Raw genomic sequence first — 19,711 nt, forward strand, 5'->3', positions numbered from 1 at the left:
CCCCACTGTGGTGCAAGGTTAGTGGGAAAGAGCCACAGGAATAAAGTCATCATTTATCACCTGCAGGCAGATGTGGCAGGATTTTTGTGATTAGGTCAGAGCAAAAGTTGCAGATACAATGTGCGCCTCTTATTTTGCCTGTACAAAAAATTGCCTCCCTTCTTGCTTTGTACATCTTTTCCTTTGCCATCCACACTCATATGAAGTATAAAAAGAACCTCAAAATATCCATAAGGAATTTTCCAAATTAAAAAAACAAAAAGAAAAACAACAACTAAAAAAAACCCCCAAACTAAACAAAAAAACCCACAAACAAACAAACAAACAAACAAACAAACAAACAAACAAAAAAACACCCCAAAAAACCCAACCCTCCCCCCAAAAAACCCCACTTGATTTATAAATAACTTTAATTAAAAGCCCTGTTTGTGAACTGGTGGTGAATAATGTGTTTATTTAGCAGGAAGACATTCCATTAATAATCAACACAAAAGTTAACAGAAGAAAATTCAGTGTCATTTAACAAATTATGCAAAAAAACCTGAAGTGTTTTAAAAGTGGGCTTCCCATTGAAAAGAAATAAATCAGTGGCAGATCCACTGCAAGGAAAGACACAAACTAATACATTAGTAGCTGAAACATGATTTCTACAAAAACTAAAATAACATCAGAGGTTATTTTGCGCTACTAGTCTAATTTAAGACTGAAATAATGGTTAGATTTCAGATAAAACTATTATCTAGAGGTCAATCTGAGCAGATGCACTGAGAGTGAATACACTTTGCAGTGGGTTCTGCTCTTTTCTTATATTCTCACAGCAGCTGTAGTGACACCCAGCAGGACTTTAGATGATTTGAGTGGTGCATTTACAGCTTGCAGGACACTGCTTCTTCACCAGCGAGTGGCTACAGCCAAACAACGTTTTCAGATTTTTGCAGTTTTCAAGGAGGTCTTGATACTTGCAAGGGTTGGCTGAAATAAAAGAGAGAGAAGTAAACACATGAAATATTATTTGGAAACTGAGCTGTGGTTTGATACTTCTGTATTTTCCAGAAATTCCAGTTGTTCATGTTTATATAGAGTTTTAAATTTTGCTCTGCTATTAAAATGGCTTAAATATTATAGAATGTGTTTTTTTTAAGGAGAATGGAGTGACTTACTGCAAAGCCCTTTGTCACAGTGGCCAGGACAGTCAGCACATTTTGGTCCACTTCTGTAAGGCATTGCTATTTGCATTGGGTTATTTCCTCTGAAATTTGAAAGAATTACAAGACAAAACAAGATCAACATGAAGCATTAGCAGGAGTTTGTTTTTATTGCAGTGAAAGTCATCAAGAAGTTTTTGGATAAAAATATTTTTCTAAAAAAATAGATTTTAAATAAGGGAGACAATAAGGTTTAGAGAAACAAAATTAATTGATTGATCATATATGCATAGCATTATCTGGTTAAAAAGATGTATGTGTTTCCTAGCTGTGCTTCTCAAATAGATTTCAGCTGATTGAGGTAATCTTACAATCCCAGAATCACAGAGTGGTTTGGGTTGGAGGGGACTTTAGAAATCACTTAGCTCCAACACCCTGCCGTGGGCAGGGACACCTCCCACTGGACCAGGTTGCTCCAAACCTCAGCTCAACCCTTCTGAAATGCAGTTCTTTGCCTCTGCAAATATTCATTTGATCTTGGCTTCCACTTTACGTCTGATTTTCTCCTTTGTGGTCAAAATTACAGCATGATTTGTGCCTGGTGCCTGATTCTGACAGAGATAAACCCTTGATCACCTGATAAAATTTCCCTATGCAAAATAAAACAAATATTGATATTTAACATGCTGTTAAACCCACAACTCCCACTGGTATTTTCAAAAAGTATAAATGGCTAAAGTAGGTTGCAATTATTTTATCCCATAGCCCAGGATGTTTTGGAAACCTGTCCATCATCATCATCATTACTGAGTAAGAAGTCAGTACTTACGCAGGGCAGTATTGGCAAACGTAAAAATAATTGTATGAGCCTGTGGGACAGTAGGAAACTGCACATCCCACCTTGTAACTGTTGTACCAGATTAGCTGTGGATTAAAAAAGAAGCACATTATTTCAGACTGAATTCTTGTTAAAAAAAAAACACCCTCACAAAATAACAGAACCAGAAATTTTTTTTCTTTTGTTCTTTTTTTTTTCTAGTCAGCTTTTAAGTTTTAAGTTTAGCTGTCATAATGAATACATAGAAAAATGAGTTTCCTCCAGTTTCCAGATGTTTTTGAAGACATTTTCTGGCAGGAATTTCAAATATTTTCATCACAGGTATTTTACTTTGACGCTTTTTAATCCCATATTTCAATCCCTATATAGAAAATATTTATTTCTAAATTAAAGGTTTTTCTACAGAATAATATTTCCTTCCTGGAAAGCTCTTCCAAAATACTGGTTTTATTGCCTCCTAATTAGATGGAAAAGAATTTTAGCTTATCATTCATCTTTGGATTAGAGTATGAATTATAGATAATAGTTTGATGACACTGATATTTTTTTCCTGATTATAAATAGCTCCCATAACAACTCCAATAATCCCATAATAGCTCCAATAATAGTGACTTTAGTACACTCCTGTGATTGTGGTGCATCCCTGCAGTTTGTTTCAAGTCTCCTTACCTGAGTGTAGCTCTGAACATTGATATTTTTTGAGATTGGTCCATATCCATACTTGAAATTGGAGGACTGACTGTACCACACTTTAATGGTGTCAGCCCATGTTCTTGGGTAGGATGACAGTAACACATTCTCACCACAGGTGACACCTGGAGTAGAAGTAAATCTTATTTTATTGGGAGAAAAGCAAACTGTAGGGTGGGAGGTGGGACAGAGGGGCTGTAGCTATATTCTAAAATAATTCCTGTACCCTGTGATTTTAAGGACTTCCCAAAAATTGTCTTTCAGAGTGTTCATCTGACAAAAAAAAGATGTTTTTGTGTTTAATAATCACAGAATCAACAGAATGGTTTGGGTTGGAAGGGACCTAAAGATCATCTTGTTCCAACCCCCCTGCCATGTAGAGGGACACCTTCCAGCTAATAATCCTAAAAAGTTCTTCTACAACAGATTAAAAGCCGTCCTTATTTCTATTTCACATTCACAGGGGTCATCTGCAATCTGTCATTAACCCATCAGCTCAGGCTCCATCCTTGTCAGTACCATTAATGACTCTCTTGTCCTTTGGACTGATCCTCATCCCACACTGACTTGCCCATTTCTTAGCACTTTTGGCAGCTTTCTCACTCCACTCCTGAAAGACACAAAGGAAGAAGTATCCAGGTCACAGATAGGTTAATGAGAAGGAAAAAAGAAATAGGGACTGGGGTGGTGTTGAGCACTGGATGCTCCCATGGCCCTCAACAGAAAGAGGAGTTGTGCTGATTGACTCTCCTGGGGCACAGGAACCACTTTTCTTCAATCTCAAAGATTTCAGAGCAGGTTATTCTGCACAGCCCTGATCCCCAGATGGTGCAGATTAGGAGGGCTTTTGTAACATCCTGCTGATTTCTTTCAGCTTTGTGTCCCAGTGAACACTGCAGGGGGCACTGCACTAAACAATATAAAACTGATTTTCAGCTGAGTTTTGGTGATTAACGTCAGCTGGGCTTTGATCCTGGGGGAGATTTCAGGCCTTGCCATGCAGGATTAACCACAAAGCCACTGATCAGTTCATCTGCTCGTGGGACAGGGATAACAAGAACTGCCAGGGGTGACAGGGATGGGAGAAGTTTTGCAGATCTAGATCTCTTGTTCTCCTGACAGTGTGAAATTCAGAAGCTGCTCTTGGGCTCCCACTCCCTCTTTGCTTTGCATGCTCTTTCCTTCATCCAGAGTGTGTTTCTCTTTTTAGATTCAGAGAATCAGAGATAGTTTGGCTTGGAATAGACCTTGAAAGGTCATTTAGTCCAACCCTGTGCAATGATCAGGGACATCTTTAACTGGACCAGATTTCTCAGAGCCCTGTTCAGCCTGGCCTTGACACATCCAGGGGTGGGACAGCCACAGCTTCTCTGTGCCAGAGCCTCACCACCCTCATCATAAAAATCTTCTTCCATATCTAATCTAAATGAATTCTCCCTTGACTCCTGAAAATTTTTGTGCTGTTGCAAGAGGCCCTGATAAAGTGTTTTTCCTCATCCTTACAGACCCTTTAGGCTCTGCAAGGGGCTCTGAGCTCTCCCTGGATCCTTCTCTTCCCCAGGTGAGCACCCCCAGCTCTCCCAGCTCCAGAGCAGAGGGGATCCAGCCTTGGAGCATCTCCATGGCTCACGTTGAGTTTCTCATCCACCAACATCTCCAAGTCCTTCCCATCAGGCTGCTCCTCATCCCTTCATCCCACAGCTCCCCCTGATGCTGGCTTTGTCCATCATTTCCCTTAAAAAAGCTGTAACTCATAGCTCACCATCTTCAGCATGTTGCTGGCTGTGGGAATGACAGCTCTCCGAATCTGATTGTGTAGCTCAAGGATCAGTTTTTCATTTGGAGTCTTAAAATGAGGAAGGGAGAAAGCATTCACTTCTATATTTTTAAAACCCTGGAAAATAAAAGTGAAGTTCCCAGTTAACAGAATTATAATAAACAAGATAAATTATGAGCTCCTTGTCACTTCTGTTTGGTCAACTGAACATACTCCAATAATTGGTCTCATAAATCTCGTTTAACTTAAGGCATTTATGATGGTAGAAATAACATCTCAGCCAGCTGTTTTAGGCTGCAGCTATACTCAGGTAAAGGAAGGTATCAACTTACAACATGGCTCACCTCAGATTTATTGAGGAAAATGACAATTTTCTTTCCTAAAGTACTTGTTTACCTTCATTAAATAATAAGAAGTTATTATTGATAAATTATTTTTGATCAATAGCTCTCATGCAAATACCTGCATAACATGTATCTTACAAACTTAATCCTCTCTAGGAGATTTATGAATCAGATTTCTGAATCTTAAATTATTTATTCATTTAGTTATGAAAAATGTCTTTTTGAAATACTTTTATAGGCAGAATCACAGAATGATTTGAGTAGAAAGCTTAAAGAGCCAATAGCTGCAAAGGATCCCTGTCATGTACAGAGCCACCTTCCACTAGACCAGACCATACACAAATAATAATAAATATAATACAACACAAGAATCTGTATGAAATGTGAGTTCATCTTCAGTGGGTTACGTTAACATATTAACTGTACTTGCACCCCTGAATTCTAAATCTCTAGAGATCACAAGATCAGACTAAATCAGATTTCTGTACTAAGGAGTCAGATATGGGGGTTTTACACAGATGAATCCTCCTACCTGTCCATCAGATTGGTGCAGCAAAGCAGCCAGGAAAACAATTGCAGTTAGTAGATCCATTTCTACAAGGGGGAAAAAAAAAAACCAAAAAAAACCCCAAAATCCATTAGTCTGTTGCATACATTTTATGGCATTTTGTGATTTGTGAGCAAGATATGAAACTGTTGCAAAACAAAACCTCAACAAAATTTATTTTAGCTCTCCTGAATATGGATGTGCTGAAATTGTGCATAAACCTCCTACAGAGAGAAAACTCCACCTTGGATGGAAGCAGGGACTGTAAATAACACAAAGTTGTGTTATTTGGAATAAATGGATCACCCCCCTTTTGACTCCTTTATTAAAGATATCTTGAATTTGCAGCATTTCCTTCATGTTTGCCTCCCTGTATATAAAAAAGCCCATTAATGTGTTCAGTACTGTCACACCAGAGTCCTCAAGCATCATCCACAGTGAGATTTGGTGGTTTGGTGTGGAGCACTGAACACATGGACTGTTTTCTCAATTTCTTTCCCACTTCCCTGTTTCCTCATTAAATCAGCATCAGCTCAAGCAAATGCTGGTGATCACCCTCATGCTTCATCTGACACCTAGACTTAAAGAAAACCTTCAAATATGATGTTATTAACAAATAATGTATCTTCACTCTGACTCCTGAGGCACGTCCTGCAGGTGTACACAGACACTCTGAAACCCACCCATCCACACAGGATGCTTTTTCTGCACATCAAAAAAGAAGTAAAAGTTATATATCTTTGTATTGATGAGGGTATAGGGGGAAAAGGACTTTTTGGTTGTTAAAAAGATGTGGTAAAATTCCAAGGAAGACTAGCTTTGAGCTCAGCAGGTTGTCTTAAAGCAGACAGGCAAGAGGGAAATGGAGATAACAAAGCCCAACAAATATAAAATGCCTTAGAGTTGGCCTCTGAGGAAAATCCATGGTGTGAGCAGGACAGGTCAATAGAAATCTAGAAATGCTGCTTGACAGGGAAACTATAACTGTAACAAAAAAAAAAAAAATTGTCCACCCTTTAGTTAGAATCACTATCTCTTGCCCTATTATGTAATTCAGAAATTCAGTCTTTATCTTGTTTTCTTGTGATTTCATAAGGGAATCATTTTCATGAGTTAGAGGCAGGGATCTCACTGATATTAATGAAGAATAAATTCTTAACCTATTATTTATTAGACATGGAGGAGTTGTCTTGCCCATACACACAGAAACAAAATCTTTTTGGGACTTCCCAGATTAAGTGCTGCAAAGGAAACTTAAAATATTTCTAGATCCAGAGTTAAAGTTGATTAAATACTGCTGCACATCTTCAGCTTCCAGACTCTGCCATCAAATTTATCTCTTGGACTAAATGTGTTGGGCTTTACTTTCAAAGTCAAAGGATGATGATTCCCAGACAATCTTCCTTCCCTGTCAATCACTAAATCACTTCTGTGCTTCTGAAAAGCAAATACCAGCAGTGCACTTTTAGCCAACTCTACTTGAAAACCTGAGGTTTCATGAAAATTGGATTAAGTGTAAAAACAAATAAAATAAACAGTTTTAAATTACAGTTTTGATAGCTTCAAAACTGTAAACAAATTTCTATTTGGAAAAATACAGTCTTTATGTTTAATCCTGGTGTTTCATTCCTCAGAAGAACCTTTCCCCTGCCATGTGATACAGCTTTCAAGGCATAGCATGTTTGAAAGTTTGGCAGAGTGGGAATATTTGTCTTTTCAGTAATTTTGATGTATTTTCCCTTTAACTTTCTCTGAGTTTACCTCTTTAAATTTCATTTCTGTAATAAATTCACTCTCTGTTAATAAAAGGTAATCAGCTTATTGCATACTATAATATCTATTAGACATTTCAGCAGCATATGTACATGAAAGTTTGGACAGATAGTTAACATTTAGAGATGATAAAATTCTCAGTTCAGCTGTACTGGTGTATCCCAACACACAAGTGAAACAAATTCAACACCAAAACAATTCAAAAGACATTATAAAAGCATTTCCCATGACTGATGACCCCATGCAAAATGGATTCTTTTATGTTCACATTTCAAGAAAGAAGCAAATGAGTCCAAGTGTTAATTTTGATCTAAAGAAATACAGGAATTAGACTCCACTGAAGCAATTTTTCACCCCTGCTCATGGAAGGTGAAAAGAGAAGACATAATTTATTTTACATTCTTCTTCTGAGACATTATAAGCAAAGATTTACTTTCAATTACCACATTTGGTACAACTTAGCTATTAACTCCACTAGCCTTTGTAGCACAATGAACAAGAGACTGTATGGGTAAAATCTGTAAGGCTGAAATTCAGTTCTGCATACATTACCTTCATCCACCAGAATCCTCCTTACCTGAGGAAGTGGCAGGAGAGTGGAAGGCTCTCCCCAGTCCAGGGTTTTATATATATACATTTCCCCTTTTGTTTCCTTGTCAATATTTATTGCTGATAAATGACATCAGCTTTGGGGCTGCCCATTGTCAAGAACTTTTCTTAAAGAAAAGGTGACTGAAAATGAACCAGTCCAGCTGCATTCTTCTGGACTTTTTTTTCTTGTCTCCAGGGTAAGGAAAAAAGAGAAAGAAGACCTAAGAAAACCTGTTTTTTGCAGAACTTCAACTTCTAGTCTGATCAGCAAGCTACAGTGCGAATGTGTTAATAAAATAAAAGCTTGAGCTCTGAGCTGGCTGTTTTACAACTGACTTTCCTGTTTCTGGCAAAAGAGTGGGACTAATATTTTGTGGCAGAGACATAAGTGAACAACTTCTTAGCTGTACACAAAATGACCTGTACTGTGGGCATCACACCAATGTTTTCTTCAAAGTGAACTTAGACCTTCCTGAACTTCCATTTGCTGAATAAAACTTGTATTCCATTAGCTCACTGAGGCTGTGGCAGTGGGCATCACTTTTTACCAGCTCATGTAGTGATAGGACAAAGGGAATGACTTTAAACTGAAAGAGGGCAGGCTTAGATTGGATATTAGGAAGAAATTCTTGACTGTGAGTGTGGTGAGACAATGGAAGAGGTTGCCCAGAGAAGCTGTGGCTGCCCCTTCCCTGGAAATGTTCAAGGCAAGGTTGGATGGGGCTCTGAGCAAGCTGGTCTAGTGGAAGGTGTCCCTGCCCATGGCAGGGTGTGGAACAAGGGGATCTTTCAGGTCTCTTCCAACCCAAACCATTCTGTGATTCTGTGATTCTGTGATTCCATGATTATTGTACACATAATTCACCCCAGATGTTGCTCAATTCAGTTATTGCAGAAGGGCTGCAGATGTTTCACGTCTTCTGTCTTCAGTCTGGAGAGATGTGTGGCATCTGTTCTGCTCTAAAGGGTTGGGGTTGAAAACACCTTAAAGATCTCCCAAGTTCCAACCCCCTGCCATGAGCAGGGACACCTTCCACTAGTTCAGTTTGCTACAAGCCCTGTCCAACCTGGCATCACTCTGCTCATCCTTCCTTCTTGCAGAATCTTTGTTTCCATTCTCTTATAAGGTAAAATATCACAACTGCAGCTTTGACAGGTCCTCATTGATAAAACACAACCTTTCCTCCTTCCATGCAGTCTGTTTGCTATCAGAATCATTTAGCATCTGCACATCTCTTTATTCTATTCTTGGTTCCCTTCCTCCTCCTTGCCTTTGCTGTGGTGTGCTGCACACTGAGCACCCTTTTCACACACTGGGTGAAGGTTTGCTGCCCATGCAGCAAGTCAATATTGCCTCACTCTTTCCAGATTTCTGCAGAATTCCTGCAACTGTCTGCTGCTGCCAGAATTCTAATATTGTATTATAATCCCTGTGCTGGAAAACACAGCTGCCTTTGTTCTCTCTTTGTATAGCAGTTACGGAAAGTTGCCTCTGATAAGGTCTCCCATATCCTTCCACCTTTCAGATAAGGGCTAATGTACATTTTTTTTCTGAAGTGCTTGTGAGAATTTTGATGAGACCAAGGTTATCACCACCAGAAAGCCTCATGAGACACCTACCATAGTTATCAGGACTGCATCTCTATGGTCTGTGGGGGGAGGCAGTCCAGCAGCTCCAGATTCCCATTGTCCTGGGGGGTATTTCCATTTTTTTACCCCATCCACCATACTCAACAATTTTCATTAATTCATTACAGTCACCTGAGCTTTATTTGCACTGTTAGAATGAAACTGTGCTACTACAAGTATTTCTTTAAAGCTTGCCCCACCTGTTTGAATAGTGAAAACCATTTGTTCTCTAAAGGATGACTGTCAGATATGCTACAATTCATGGTCTGTGAGTGAAATAATTGGGAAGAAATAAAAGATAAACACAACTGACATCCGGAACCATGGTACAAAGAACAATTCATCACAGCAACTTCCACTTCCCCTTGTGGATTACCTGAAGGGTTAGGGTAATTTAATAAAAAAAAAAAAATTGAGAATTTATTCCATGGAATTCTGCAAATGTATGTAAATTTTTAAAGATCTATGGAAAGTTCTTAAAAAAAGATCAGCTTGAGTGATTTGACTGTGGACGTTCTCCAGGTCTTGTGTAAACCTGGACTGTAGGAATCTGATTTATCTCAAACAATGAAGACAAAAATCCAGTTTCTCCAACTCTTTATTTCCACTGAAGTCAATGGCAGTTAAAGTAGCACTTTAGATGAAAATCCATGCAGAACATTGTGGTTCAGAACATTGCACGGATCTTTTTCTTGGCTGTCAGAACACCTTGCAGACCTAACTCACCTTTCACTCTGATATTATTATTATTATTATTATTATTATTATTATTATTATTATTATTATTATTATTATTATTATCATCATCATTATCATTATTATTATTATTGTTATTAATTATTATTATTATTATTATTGAGAGAAGAAACAGACTCAATCAATCAAAAAGTTGCTTTCGGAGTAACTGTACATAAGCACAGTATAATGAAATAATGAAAAAAAAAAGTGTTACCCAGAAACTTTAAGAGTCCTAATCCTTCTCCCAGAAGGTGATCTGTAAAAAACAGGCAGTTCCTTAGAAATATTTTTCTGTGTATTTCTAGAAAGTTTGCAGCAAGGAGATTTCTTGATTTCCTTGGGTGATAAATGTCATTATTTTGTGGTACTACCATTCCAGAAAGCTTTTAAAGTCTACCAAAAATTGCAGGAGGGATTTTGTGTATGTGTGTGAAAGTCATTTTCATGAAGCCCAAGATGGATTAGCAAATGATTCAATCAGTGCAATCATACACTTACATCACAGTTCAATACGTGCCTGTGTTCATGCTCTTTTCAGTCTTGGCTAAAATGTGGCAAAGCTGAGCACTTTAAAAATGCATAATTGCCCTTTTTAAAGCATGTAGGGATTGTTAATTCAGCTTCATTTTAGATCTAATAAATAATTAGAAACATTTTTCTAAATCTCTGCTATGGGACATCAAGAATCTGACTCCAGAAAAAAAACCTGGGACAAAACTCATTCCATCTCCAACCCAATAGTGGAAGCACTTAGATCTCAGCTCAACTTTTTCTTGCAAATAGATAAATCACACATCTGAAGTACTCTCTGAGAAGCAACATATCTAATATATTTAAAATGTCAGATTAGAATAAGAGAAAAATATCAGATGCAGGTCAGTGAGAGAGATGGGCTTCATCCCTTCAATCATATTTCTCCCATAAACCAAATAAACCAATGCCTGCTGTAAGTGAATTACAACAACAGTGTGGAAGGATACACAGAAAGTGAACAGAAAACAATTCTGTGTGGAAACCATTAGAAAAATACTTTTTTTTTTTTTTCAGATATGTCTTCCTCTGTGAGAGTCAGGTGTAACCAAAGAAAAGCCCAGCTGATTCTCTAGAACAAATCCCGTATTTAAACTAAATCTGACCAGCAGGAAACAGAGCAAACAAACCATAATGACTTTCCTCAGAATTTAAACTGACTTTTGATATAGATGATTTATTAATTTTAATTGATTGTTAAAGGAAGTGAGAATACACCCCATTCTCTCGCATAGTGAAAGACACAAAGCAGTGCAGACTCAAACTATCACAGATATCTCAAGTGTCAGGATCATCTGGAGGCGTTTATTACCCTTGGACAAAACAGGGTTTATGTTCAATTTACATGGTAATAACTTCAGACATAATTGTCTGAGAAATACAGGCTGTCCAAATTGAAGTTTTTCATGAACACCCCTTTTGTTTGCTGCATGTATTTGCTGGAAGAAGATTTTCTCTAATTTAACAGTAGTGACAGCGAGGGGCCTTTTACTGAGAAATCTTAAAAAAAATGTAGGTGTGAAATTAATTCCTTAAAATGCTTACATTCCTTAAATGCTTATATATGAAAATTTTAGTGTTCTTATGCATTTGACATAAAAGTAAACCAAAGTTGTTGTAGAGGGTGCAGAAAGAAATTTGATCTTCTTGAAATGCTGTCCAGCTGGTAGAAAATACCTTGAACCTGTTGTCACAAAAAGTAATGTTAAAATGTGTCAGAAAGCAGGAAAATCTGATTTCCAAGTCAGTGAGTCCCACACAGAACATTCTATTGGACTGGTTGCAGTAAGTAAACGAGAATATTTGGAGCTATGAAGTGTTTATAGAGAATCCACTTAAAATCACAGAATCCCAGCTTGAAGAGCCATTTGGAAATGATATTACTTATTAAATGCCTTTTGACTCAATAATTCCTGAACCAACTGCAATTGGCCACAGCCAAGCTTCTTTGTGGAGTGACTTCTCACCTTTTTTTTTTGTAGTGGCAATGATTTGACAACAGTCTCAAGCTGGAAATTACTTGATAGAAGCTGAATAGAAGCTACATAACCAGAGGGTATTTTAAATAATCATGCAAAGCATATCTTGACTAAAGGGGTTTTCCACACACCTCACTGAAGCTGAGCCTTTCCACAGCCTGACATCCAGGAGCCACAGAGCTGCTGGATGGGGAGAAAGGTAAGAGGGGACATTTATTTGTTGGGAAAGGCCCTGAGAAAAACTTCTGCAAAGTCAGAATAGATTCCTGTTTCTGCATCCTGCAATATTCTTCCCTTCAGAGAGGTGCAATGTGATGTGATAGAAAATGTACACACAGTCCAGAAAGATGAACTTAGAACATGCTGTTCTGTAATGACCAGCAATGAAAATGATTGCTAAGAAAAAAACCCAAAACATTTCCTGATTGAAACTGATACACAACTTTTGCAGCTTTGTGCTGTTGGCAAGTATCCAGGTGTTCACACAAGTATCAATGATATCTCAGTATGTGTGCTTGTGTTAGTGCTTTCCTGTGGTCATGTCAGGGATATGCAAATACAATGCAATTCTTCATAAATCAATGAATAAACTCTTTTGAGATAAGTCATAAAATGCACTTGAATTATACAGTTGTTGAACTAAAAGAGGGTACCTGAAATGTAGATTTCTACCACATTTTCTACTTACATCTAAGTAAGTTATCCCACCAGAAGGAGAGAGATCTAGGTTAGTGAAGACCTAAGTCTCAGTGTATCAGCCCATAAGGAGGCACTTGGCCCCATCTCTGATAAAACAAGACACCTTTGTGGTGCTAAGTAAGTGCCTATGGAAGACTTGTGCCTTTCCAGATTTTGTCTGGAGCCCAGGATATCTGGAGCTCCCTGGTATCCTTACCCTGGGGGATGTCAGGAATGTCACAACTGAACTAAATGCTTTGAGGAGTATGAAAGGCTGAGAGAATTGGGATTGCTCACTCTGGACAAGAGAAGGCTGCAGGGGGATCTCAGACCTTTCAGCACCTAAAGGGGGCCAAGAGAGCTGGAGAGGGACTTTTGGCAAGGGCATGGAGTGACAGGACAAGGGTGATGACTTCAGACTAAGGGCAGGGTTAGAGCAGATGTTAGGAAGAGATTCTTTACTCAGAGGGTGGGCAGACCCTGGCACAGAGAAGCTGTGGCTGCCCCTGGATCCCTGGAAGTGTCCAAGGCCAGGTTGGATGGAGCTTGGAGCAACCTGGGATAGTGAAAGGTGTCCCTGCCCATGGCAGGGGGTGGAATGAGATCTTTCAGGTCCTTTCCAACCCAAACCATTCTGTGATTTAACTATTCTGTGTTTCTGTGAATATTAATTGACTGCCATGAAGGCATTTTTGTCCAACCATGAAGCTATTAATTATATCTCTGAAATGCAAATTGAGATCTAGACCCACTTTCAAATTACAATGATATGAGTTCTGTGACTCAGTTCTGTTCTGCTCACTGACCTCATGAGAAGCACGTTGGGTTTGAGTGGGTGCCCTCAGCTCTCCATGGACTGACATCCCTGATGTCTGTGGTGCCCCCATTCCTGTTGAGAGATGATTCACTTCCCAATGTTCTTTGGTTCTGTACTTCATGTTCACTTTTTCTGAGTTTGAGCCCATCTGCTCCCTTCCCTCTCACCCCATTATCTCCTTTCCTAATTCCATATCCCCCTCTGAACTTAGTTTTGCTTTCAGCCTATCCAAACCATGATATTTCTGAGTGTTCCCATGGCAATCTTGTCTGTATATTGCATTTCTGACACAGAAAGTGTGAGAGTCACTGCAACCCAAACCTCCTCTGACATTTTCCAAGTCATATTTGTTGTATTTACTTTTCCATACTCACCCACTTGACATAATTATTCTATTTTAGCTTTGATTCTTTCAGCTGAACACAAGCAGGTTCTTATCTTTTTGTGCCAGCAGTTTGCATACTAGAGCAGCAGAGTAACTTGTTTCACATTTCTGATTTGGGTATGTAAAGAGGAATGCAAAAGTTCCCTTTTAAGGACTTTGATACCATAAGGCCTCTTCATCTCAGGCTTGCTTGATGGAAGTTTGAAATATTAGAAGTGTTTTGCCATCAGCATACCTTCCATGGTTTTATGCATTGCTTTTTCAGTAATTTGATTTACAATTTTTCCCTGGGTCAGATGAGGTCAGTTTATCAGATGCTCCCTTATTTCCCTTTTTGGGCAGAAGTTCAGTATCCATTGTCCCAGTTCCCTAAATGAGTTTTTTGTCAGGATTGTCTTCATGAAGTTGGTTGTTAAAATCAGAGAATCACAGAATTGCAAGGGACCCTAAAGATCCTGTGGTTCCAATAGGCAGGGATGAGACCCACTAGGACAGGTCCAACCATGCCTTGAACCTTGATCACAGTGCAAGGATTTATTCAATTACTTCTTTTAGTATTGGTGGTGAATTTCATCAGCTTTGGCTCCCCTCTGTCATCCCTCTGTTCTAGTGCAGTGAAAACCATTGACCTGGACATTTATTGCATTTCCCTGAGCATAAAAAGGGGTTTAATGCACGTTTTGCTTTGATTATCCCCATGTCTGTGTGGCTTTAGGAGATAAATATAAAAAAGTTTTTACATTGTCACATTCTCATACGACAGAACTGCAGATTTCAGTCTCACAGACCTTTTTCTTGCTTGTCCTTTCTCTGTGGAAAGCAAACACTTTGGGTCAGTGAGTACCCCTCCCACAGAGCCAGAGAGTGTTTACCAGGAAACTTGTTGTTTGCCAAAGTAATTTTTCTTTAGTATTCCAAAATGTACAAGCAGGGCAGTTTTTCATCTGCTCCAAGGATACTTTTAGTGCCAAGCAACAAATCACAAGCTCTGTTCAGGTTGTCAAATAATCAAATTAATGTATATTTACCTTAAAAGAACGTCATCATCTGAGAGCCTGAGGTTTTTAGAAATTACTACTTCTTTCCTTGATCTATCTTTCTTTCTTTCTTTCTTTCTTTCTTTCTTTCTTTCTTTCTTTCTTTCTTTCTTTCTTTCTTTCTTTCTTTCTTTCTTTCTTTCTTTCTTTCTTTCTTTCTTTCTTTCTTTCTTTCTTTCTTTCTTTCTTTCTTTCTTTCTTTCTTTCTTTCCTTTCTTTCTCTTTCTTTCCTCTCTTTCTCTCACTCTTTCCCTCTTTTCCTCTCTCTCTCTTTCTCAGTACTTAATTTCTCTGTTTTTACTTTGCTGACCCTTTTCAAACTTTCCATCTGCTCCTTCCCAGTAGCAGGAGTCAAGTGTGAGTGTTTGAGCCCTGGATATCAGGCAGCCAAGCCCTGGCACACATCTGGATGGAGCTCCAGGTTGCAGAGCAATGGGATTAAACTCATTCTTAGAGGAAAATTCAAAATTGGCACAGGGTGCCCAGAGAAGCTGTGGCTGCTCCATCCCTGGCAGTGTCCAAGGCCAGGTTGGACAGGACTTGGAACAACCTGGGATAGTGGAAGGTGTCCCTGCCATGGTAGGGGTGGAACCAGATCATCTTTCAGGCCCCTTCCAACCCAAACCATAATTTCACCAAACCTTCCCCCAGCTGGAACACCTGCAGCCTCAGGGCTCTGAAGATTTCCTTGCAGCATGACAAAGCACAAAATGACCAATCTGCCCCTGAAATATTCAGTGATGTAACAAAGAGCTTTTGGTCTACCAGCAAGAAATTGGTATTTGCATTTGAGGCAAAACGCTGATTTTTAGTGCCATTGGAGCTTCAACTGCTCAGTTTTCCACCAGAGGGCACTCCTATATTTTCAATTAAAGCACGGTTCAGCACAAGACTGAGCAGTTCTGTGTGTGCAGGGCAACTCCAGCTGTGACAGACAAATTCAGGAGCAGAATGACCTTGTGCACATCTGGGACCCTCCACAGCCACCTGATGGGGCACAGCCAGGTTTCAGAATCCCCTGTGGGTCAGGCTGGTGCACACAAAATAAATAACCAGTTCAAACACACAGTGTCTGATATGGCCCAGTTTAATTACAGGATCTGTCTCTTCCTCCTGTGTCACCAGAGTTGGTACCAGATTCCAATATTTTCCATGGAATATTCCATACACAGTCCTGTGGTTTTATCTTTACTCATAAAAATATGCATTGTTATGAAAATTAAATCACCTCCACAGTTGGTGCAGCTTGGGTTGATTGTGTAGTTTTGGTACTCAGCAGTTCACCAAAATACAAAATGTAAAACAACTATCTGCAGTCAAATCTGTAAAAAAAATGAAGAATTTGTTGGTTTAGCTGGAATGTGTCCCTGCTAGAAATATATTTTTATATATATATTCCTGTGTGTGCATATATATCCCTATCATATATTACATGGCTTTTCAAGCCTTTTTTTTTTTTACTTTTTAAATTTAGAATGATTTTCAGTAATTAAGGTAATGTAGTTGAATGAGGAAAATCCAAGCACTTTGTTTATTGATGGCAGAAGAGGAAGCATGATTTTGTGGAGATAAAAATAAAAAAAAGTCAAGGCTCTGAATAAAATGTTTCAGAAAATTAGTAGTTTGTTTTATTTATGCATACAAAAGTAAACCAAATTTCTGAATAGTCTGAATTACTTCCTAAAGATGTATTAAATCAGGTTAATACTTTAATTACTGCAATAGTTAGAAAAGGTACTTTAAAGAGGAAATGAGATTTTCCAGTAATTTGACCAAAAATAGATGAACAGAGTAGGCAGAGACTGGAATTATGATGCACTGAGCAGTTTAGATGTTCTGGCACCGTGTAAAAAGTGACAGATTCTCACAGCTACTCACAAACTGATCAGGTAAATACTTTGCCTTTCCTCTTAAATCAGAGTGGAGGAAGAGCCTGAAATCAGACTGTCACACTCAGCTCTGCTCCAAGGAAACATCTCTGCTAAACTGCACCCAGATGAGACAACTCGGGGCAGAGCCAGGCTGAGCTAACACAGGTGTAAGCACTGCCGTTTTTCCAGTCCTTTCTTCTCACTTGTTTTTGTTTTTGTTTTTGTTTTTGTTTTTTTGTTTTTGTTGGGTGTGGGTTTGTGGGTTTTTTTGTTTGTTTGTTTTTTTTTCCCCCAGATTGTTACAGCTCTGTATTCTATGGCTGCATAAAGGTGACTTTGGCCACCTGGTTATGTGGTGACTCCTCTCCCCTGTACTCCAGCAAATCCACCAGCCACTCTCTTCTCTGGCCAAATCCAGCATTCCCAATCAAAGGGAGATGAGAATATGGATCTCCTATGAATGTGTGGTGCAGCAGATGACCTCTGTGCCTTCAGGATTTGAATGTGGGGAAACTGGTTTATCTAATGGAACCAGCCAATTCAGTTCTCTGTAGTGTTTCATGACTACTTATCTTAAAGTATTTCTTAAAGTACTTCTTCTTTTGACTCACTGCAGAAAATGTCTCAGTGTTTGACTGACAGCACCTCCACTATTAACTTCCTGGTTTTCATCCAGAACCTTTTTTCTCTTCCAGCTCTTCCCCAGCCAGGGCTGCTGTCATCAAAATCAACCTCACTGTAGCTAAGGTCCATTGAACCTGCAGAGGAAATCCTGTCCCTGCCAGAGCATGATCCAAACTGCTGGAGTGACATTCATCTCTCCAGGGTTCTGCTCCAAAGCCATTCTCCTTGTGCTGCTTCCAGAGGCAATGGAGGTACTTCAGGTCTGTATTTCACCTTTTCTCCTTGCAGCAGGTGCCTGAGACAGGCTGGATGAGAAAAGAAGGTAAATGATTGCCTTGACATCACCAATAATTTTTTTAAAAGCATTATATGAGTCAAGTCAGTCACTATTCTATAACTCTTTCCTCTATAACTCTATGCCTCTTTCAGGTAAGGTTGAGGAGAAGAGTTGTTTGTGGAAGGGATGTAAGGATACGGATGGTACAGCTTGTCTGTGATTAGTTCTTGTGTCTTAAGGCCTCTGATTTGTCTCTGGTCAGTAGAGCTGAACTCTGCTTCTTGAACCATGTCTTCCAAGATGGTGAAGGGCTCTTGGCACTGTTAACGTGTCAAACATGCCAGGGCTTTTCTGGAAGGTAATGCTACTTGGTCTAAGCCAAAATTGTGTCAAAGACTAAGGTTATAAAGACACTGAAAACCTTTTCAGTGCTCAGACCTGTGTTCTGACTGTGTAACATGTCACTACAGAGAGACGTGAAAAAAATAATGGAAGGAAAGTTTTCAGAGGAAAATCTATTAAAAAAAGGCCTGAAATTAAGAACAGATTCAGGTCATGCCATGGAGAAAGCATTTACTTGTCTTACTGTAGAATGGCATCAGTGATGTACCAGCAGTGTGTAGTATCCTCTGAAATACGGGGAAGGTGTTAGACTGCAATGGACACGATTCATCTCATCAGATTTGGAGCCTGTTTGATGGTGTGTCCACAGGGTCTGAAGAATTACTAAAATGGGCTGTGTTTCCTCTGTGAGAAGCAATGCAAAATCACACCTCTCCACTCCTTCAGCTGCTTAGCTACTCACAACTACCTCATGCACACGTGAGCACACACATCTCCTCTTCCTGCCTGGATCTCGGGGCTGTTTTGAATGTGCCCTGCAGTTGTTGATGTGTGTCCTGGCCATGAGGAGGGACAGCAGTGCACACACCATATGTATCCCATATAGGTGGAATATTCAGGCATGCTGCACAATTGCTGTTTTGTCGTTAACATGCCTGCTGCTTCCCCAGAACTGAGCTGATCCACTTATTCATTTTGATATTCCTGAGGTTTTCAGGGGTAAACTCATTTGCTCTGGTTGAACCCAGCAGCTGCGTGGTCCACCTTGGCTAAGAACTTTCAATGCTCAACCTTTACAATCTTGTGTCATGTTTAGTGCTAATGGATGGGCCAGCTGGCAATTATGGTTTAGCCTAAATGGCATTGGCTTTTGCTGTTATTTCTTTAAATTGAGCAGAAATGCTTCCTATGCATTGTACATCACCTCCTGGCGGGATGAGCCTCTTGCTCCCACCCATGCTGGCAAAGCAGGGCTGATGCTGCAGTTCCTGAGGTGCACAAAGGCAGCAGGGGCTCAGAGGAGATGCTTTATGCAGAGGATGAGATCAGGCTCAGGCACCGAGCTGCTTGGGGCGATGCGTTATTAAATGCGATCTACTGATACGCTCCTTCTGTAGAGGCTGATTAACGCCATCCCGCTTTATCATTCCTCATCTTTTATCTCCACCTTGTTTCACAGATGCAGCCAGCAGTACACAGCACTAACCACAGACCCGTGGCACTCATTAGATGGTGGCTGCTCCTCACAAGTGCCATCAGGTGTGCGATTCCTGTCCCTGATTTCGCTAACGATGCTGGTTAACACGCTGCTGTGTCGCTGTTCAGGCAACCCAGACAACATGGCCTTGTCAGTCTCAAACTAGCTTATCTTTGACTTGTATTTCCCTTTGACACCCTCCTCTGATAAGCTGGGAGATAAACACTTGACAGACCATGCAAATATTCTCCCAGCACTAAAATCTTAGCAGCAGCTCTGTAGAGGGATTTCATCTAACGAGTGCTTCTTTTCACCTGTTTTCTATTTTCTTTGAGCGTTGCAGCTGAAGATCTTAAGGCACGTTTAAACCAGAAACACAACCTTGTTTAGCTGCTCCCCAT

General features: G+C 39.6%; 1 protein-coding gene across 1 annotated transcript; it reads right to left on the bottom strand.

Moving 5' to 3' along the window:
- Window positions 1-844: 844 nt before the first annotated feature.
- LOC116993645 (cysteine-rich venom protein-like) lies at window positions 845-19,454 on the bottom strand. Its single transcript, XM_042779096.1, has 7 exons — window positions 19,320-19,454; window positions 4,436-4,567; window positions 3,193-3,283; window positions 2,653-2,798; window positions 1,975-2,069; window positions 1,161-1,249; window positions 845-972 (listed from the first exon to the last, which is right to left on the bottom strand). Exons 1-7 carry the CDS (start codon window positions 19,452-19,454, stop codon window positions 845-847), a joined length of 816 nt encoding a protein of 271 aa, XP_042635030.1.
- Between the last annotated feature and the right edge of the window lie 257 nt (window positions 19,455-19,711).

This window comes from Catharus ustulatus, chromosome 3 (genome assembly GCF_009819885.2).
Source record: "Catharus ustulatus isolate bCatUst1 chromosome 3, bCatUst1.pri.v2, whole genome shotgun sequence".
NCBI classification, from domain to species: Eukaryota; Metazoa; Chordata; class Aves; order Passeriformes; family Turdidae; genus Catharus; species Catharus ustulatus.

What these genes read in the sequence shown, in the direction of transcription:
- LOC116993645 (XM_042779096.1), bottom strand. Translation starts at nt 19,454, where the DNA reads ATGTTGTCTGGGTTGCCTGAACAGCGACACAGCAGCGTGTTAACCAGC. An exon ending in ATGTTCAGAGCTACACTCAG is followed by an intron (nt 2,070 to 2,652) that starts GTAAGGAGACTT and finishes TTTAATCCACAG; the next exon opens with CTAATCTGGTACAACAGTTA. An exon ending in GTTTGCCAATACTGCCCTGC is followed by an intron (nt 1,250 to 1,974) that starts GTAAGTACTGAC and finishes TTCAAATTTCAG; the next exon opens with AGGAAATAACCCAATGCAAA.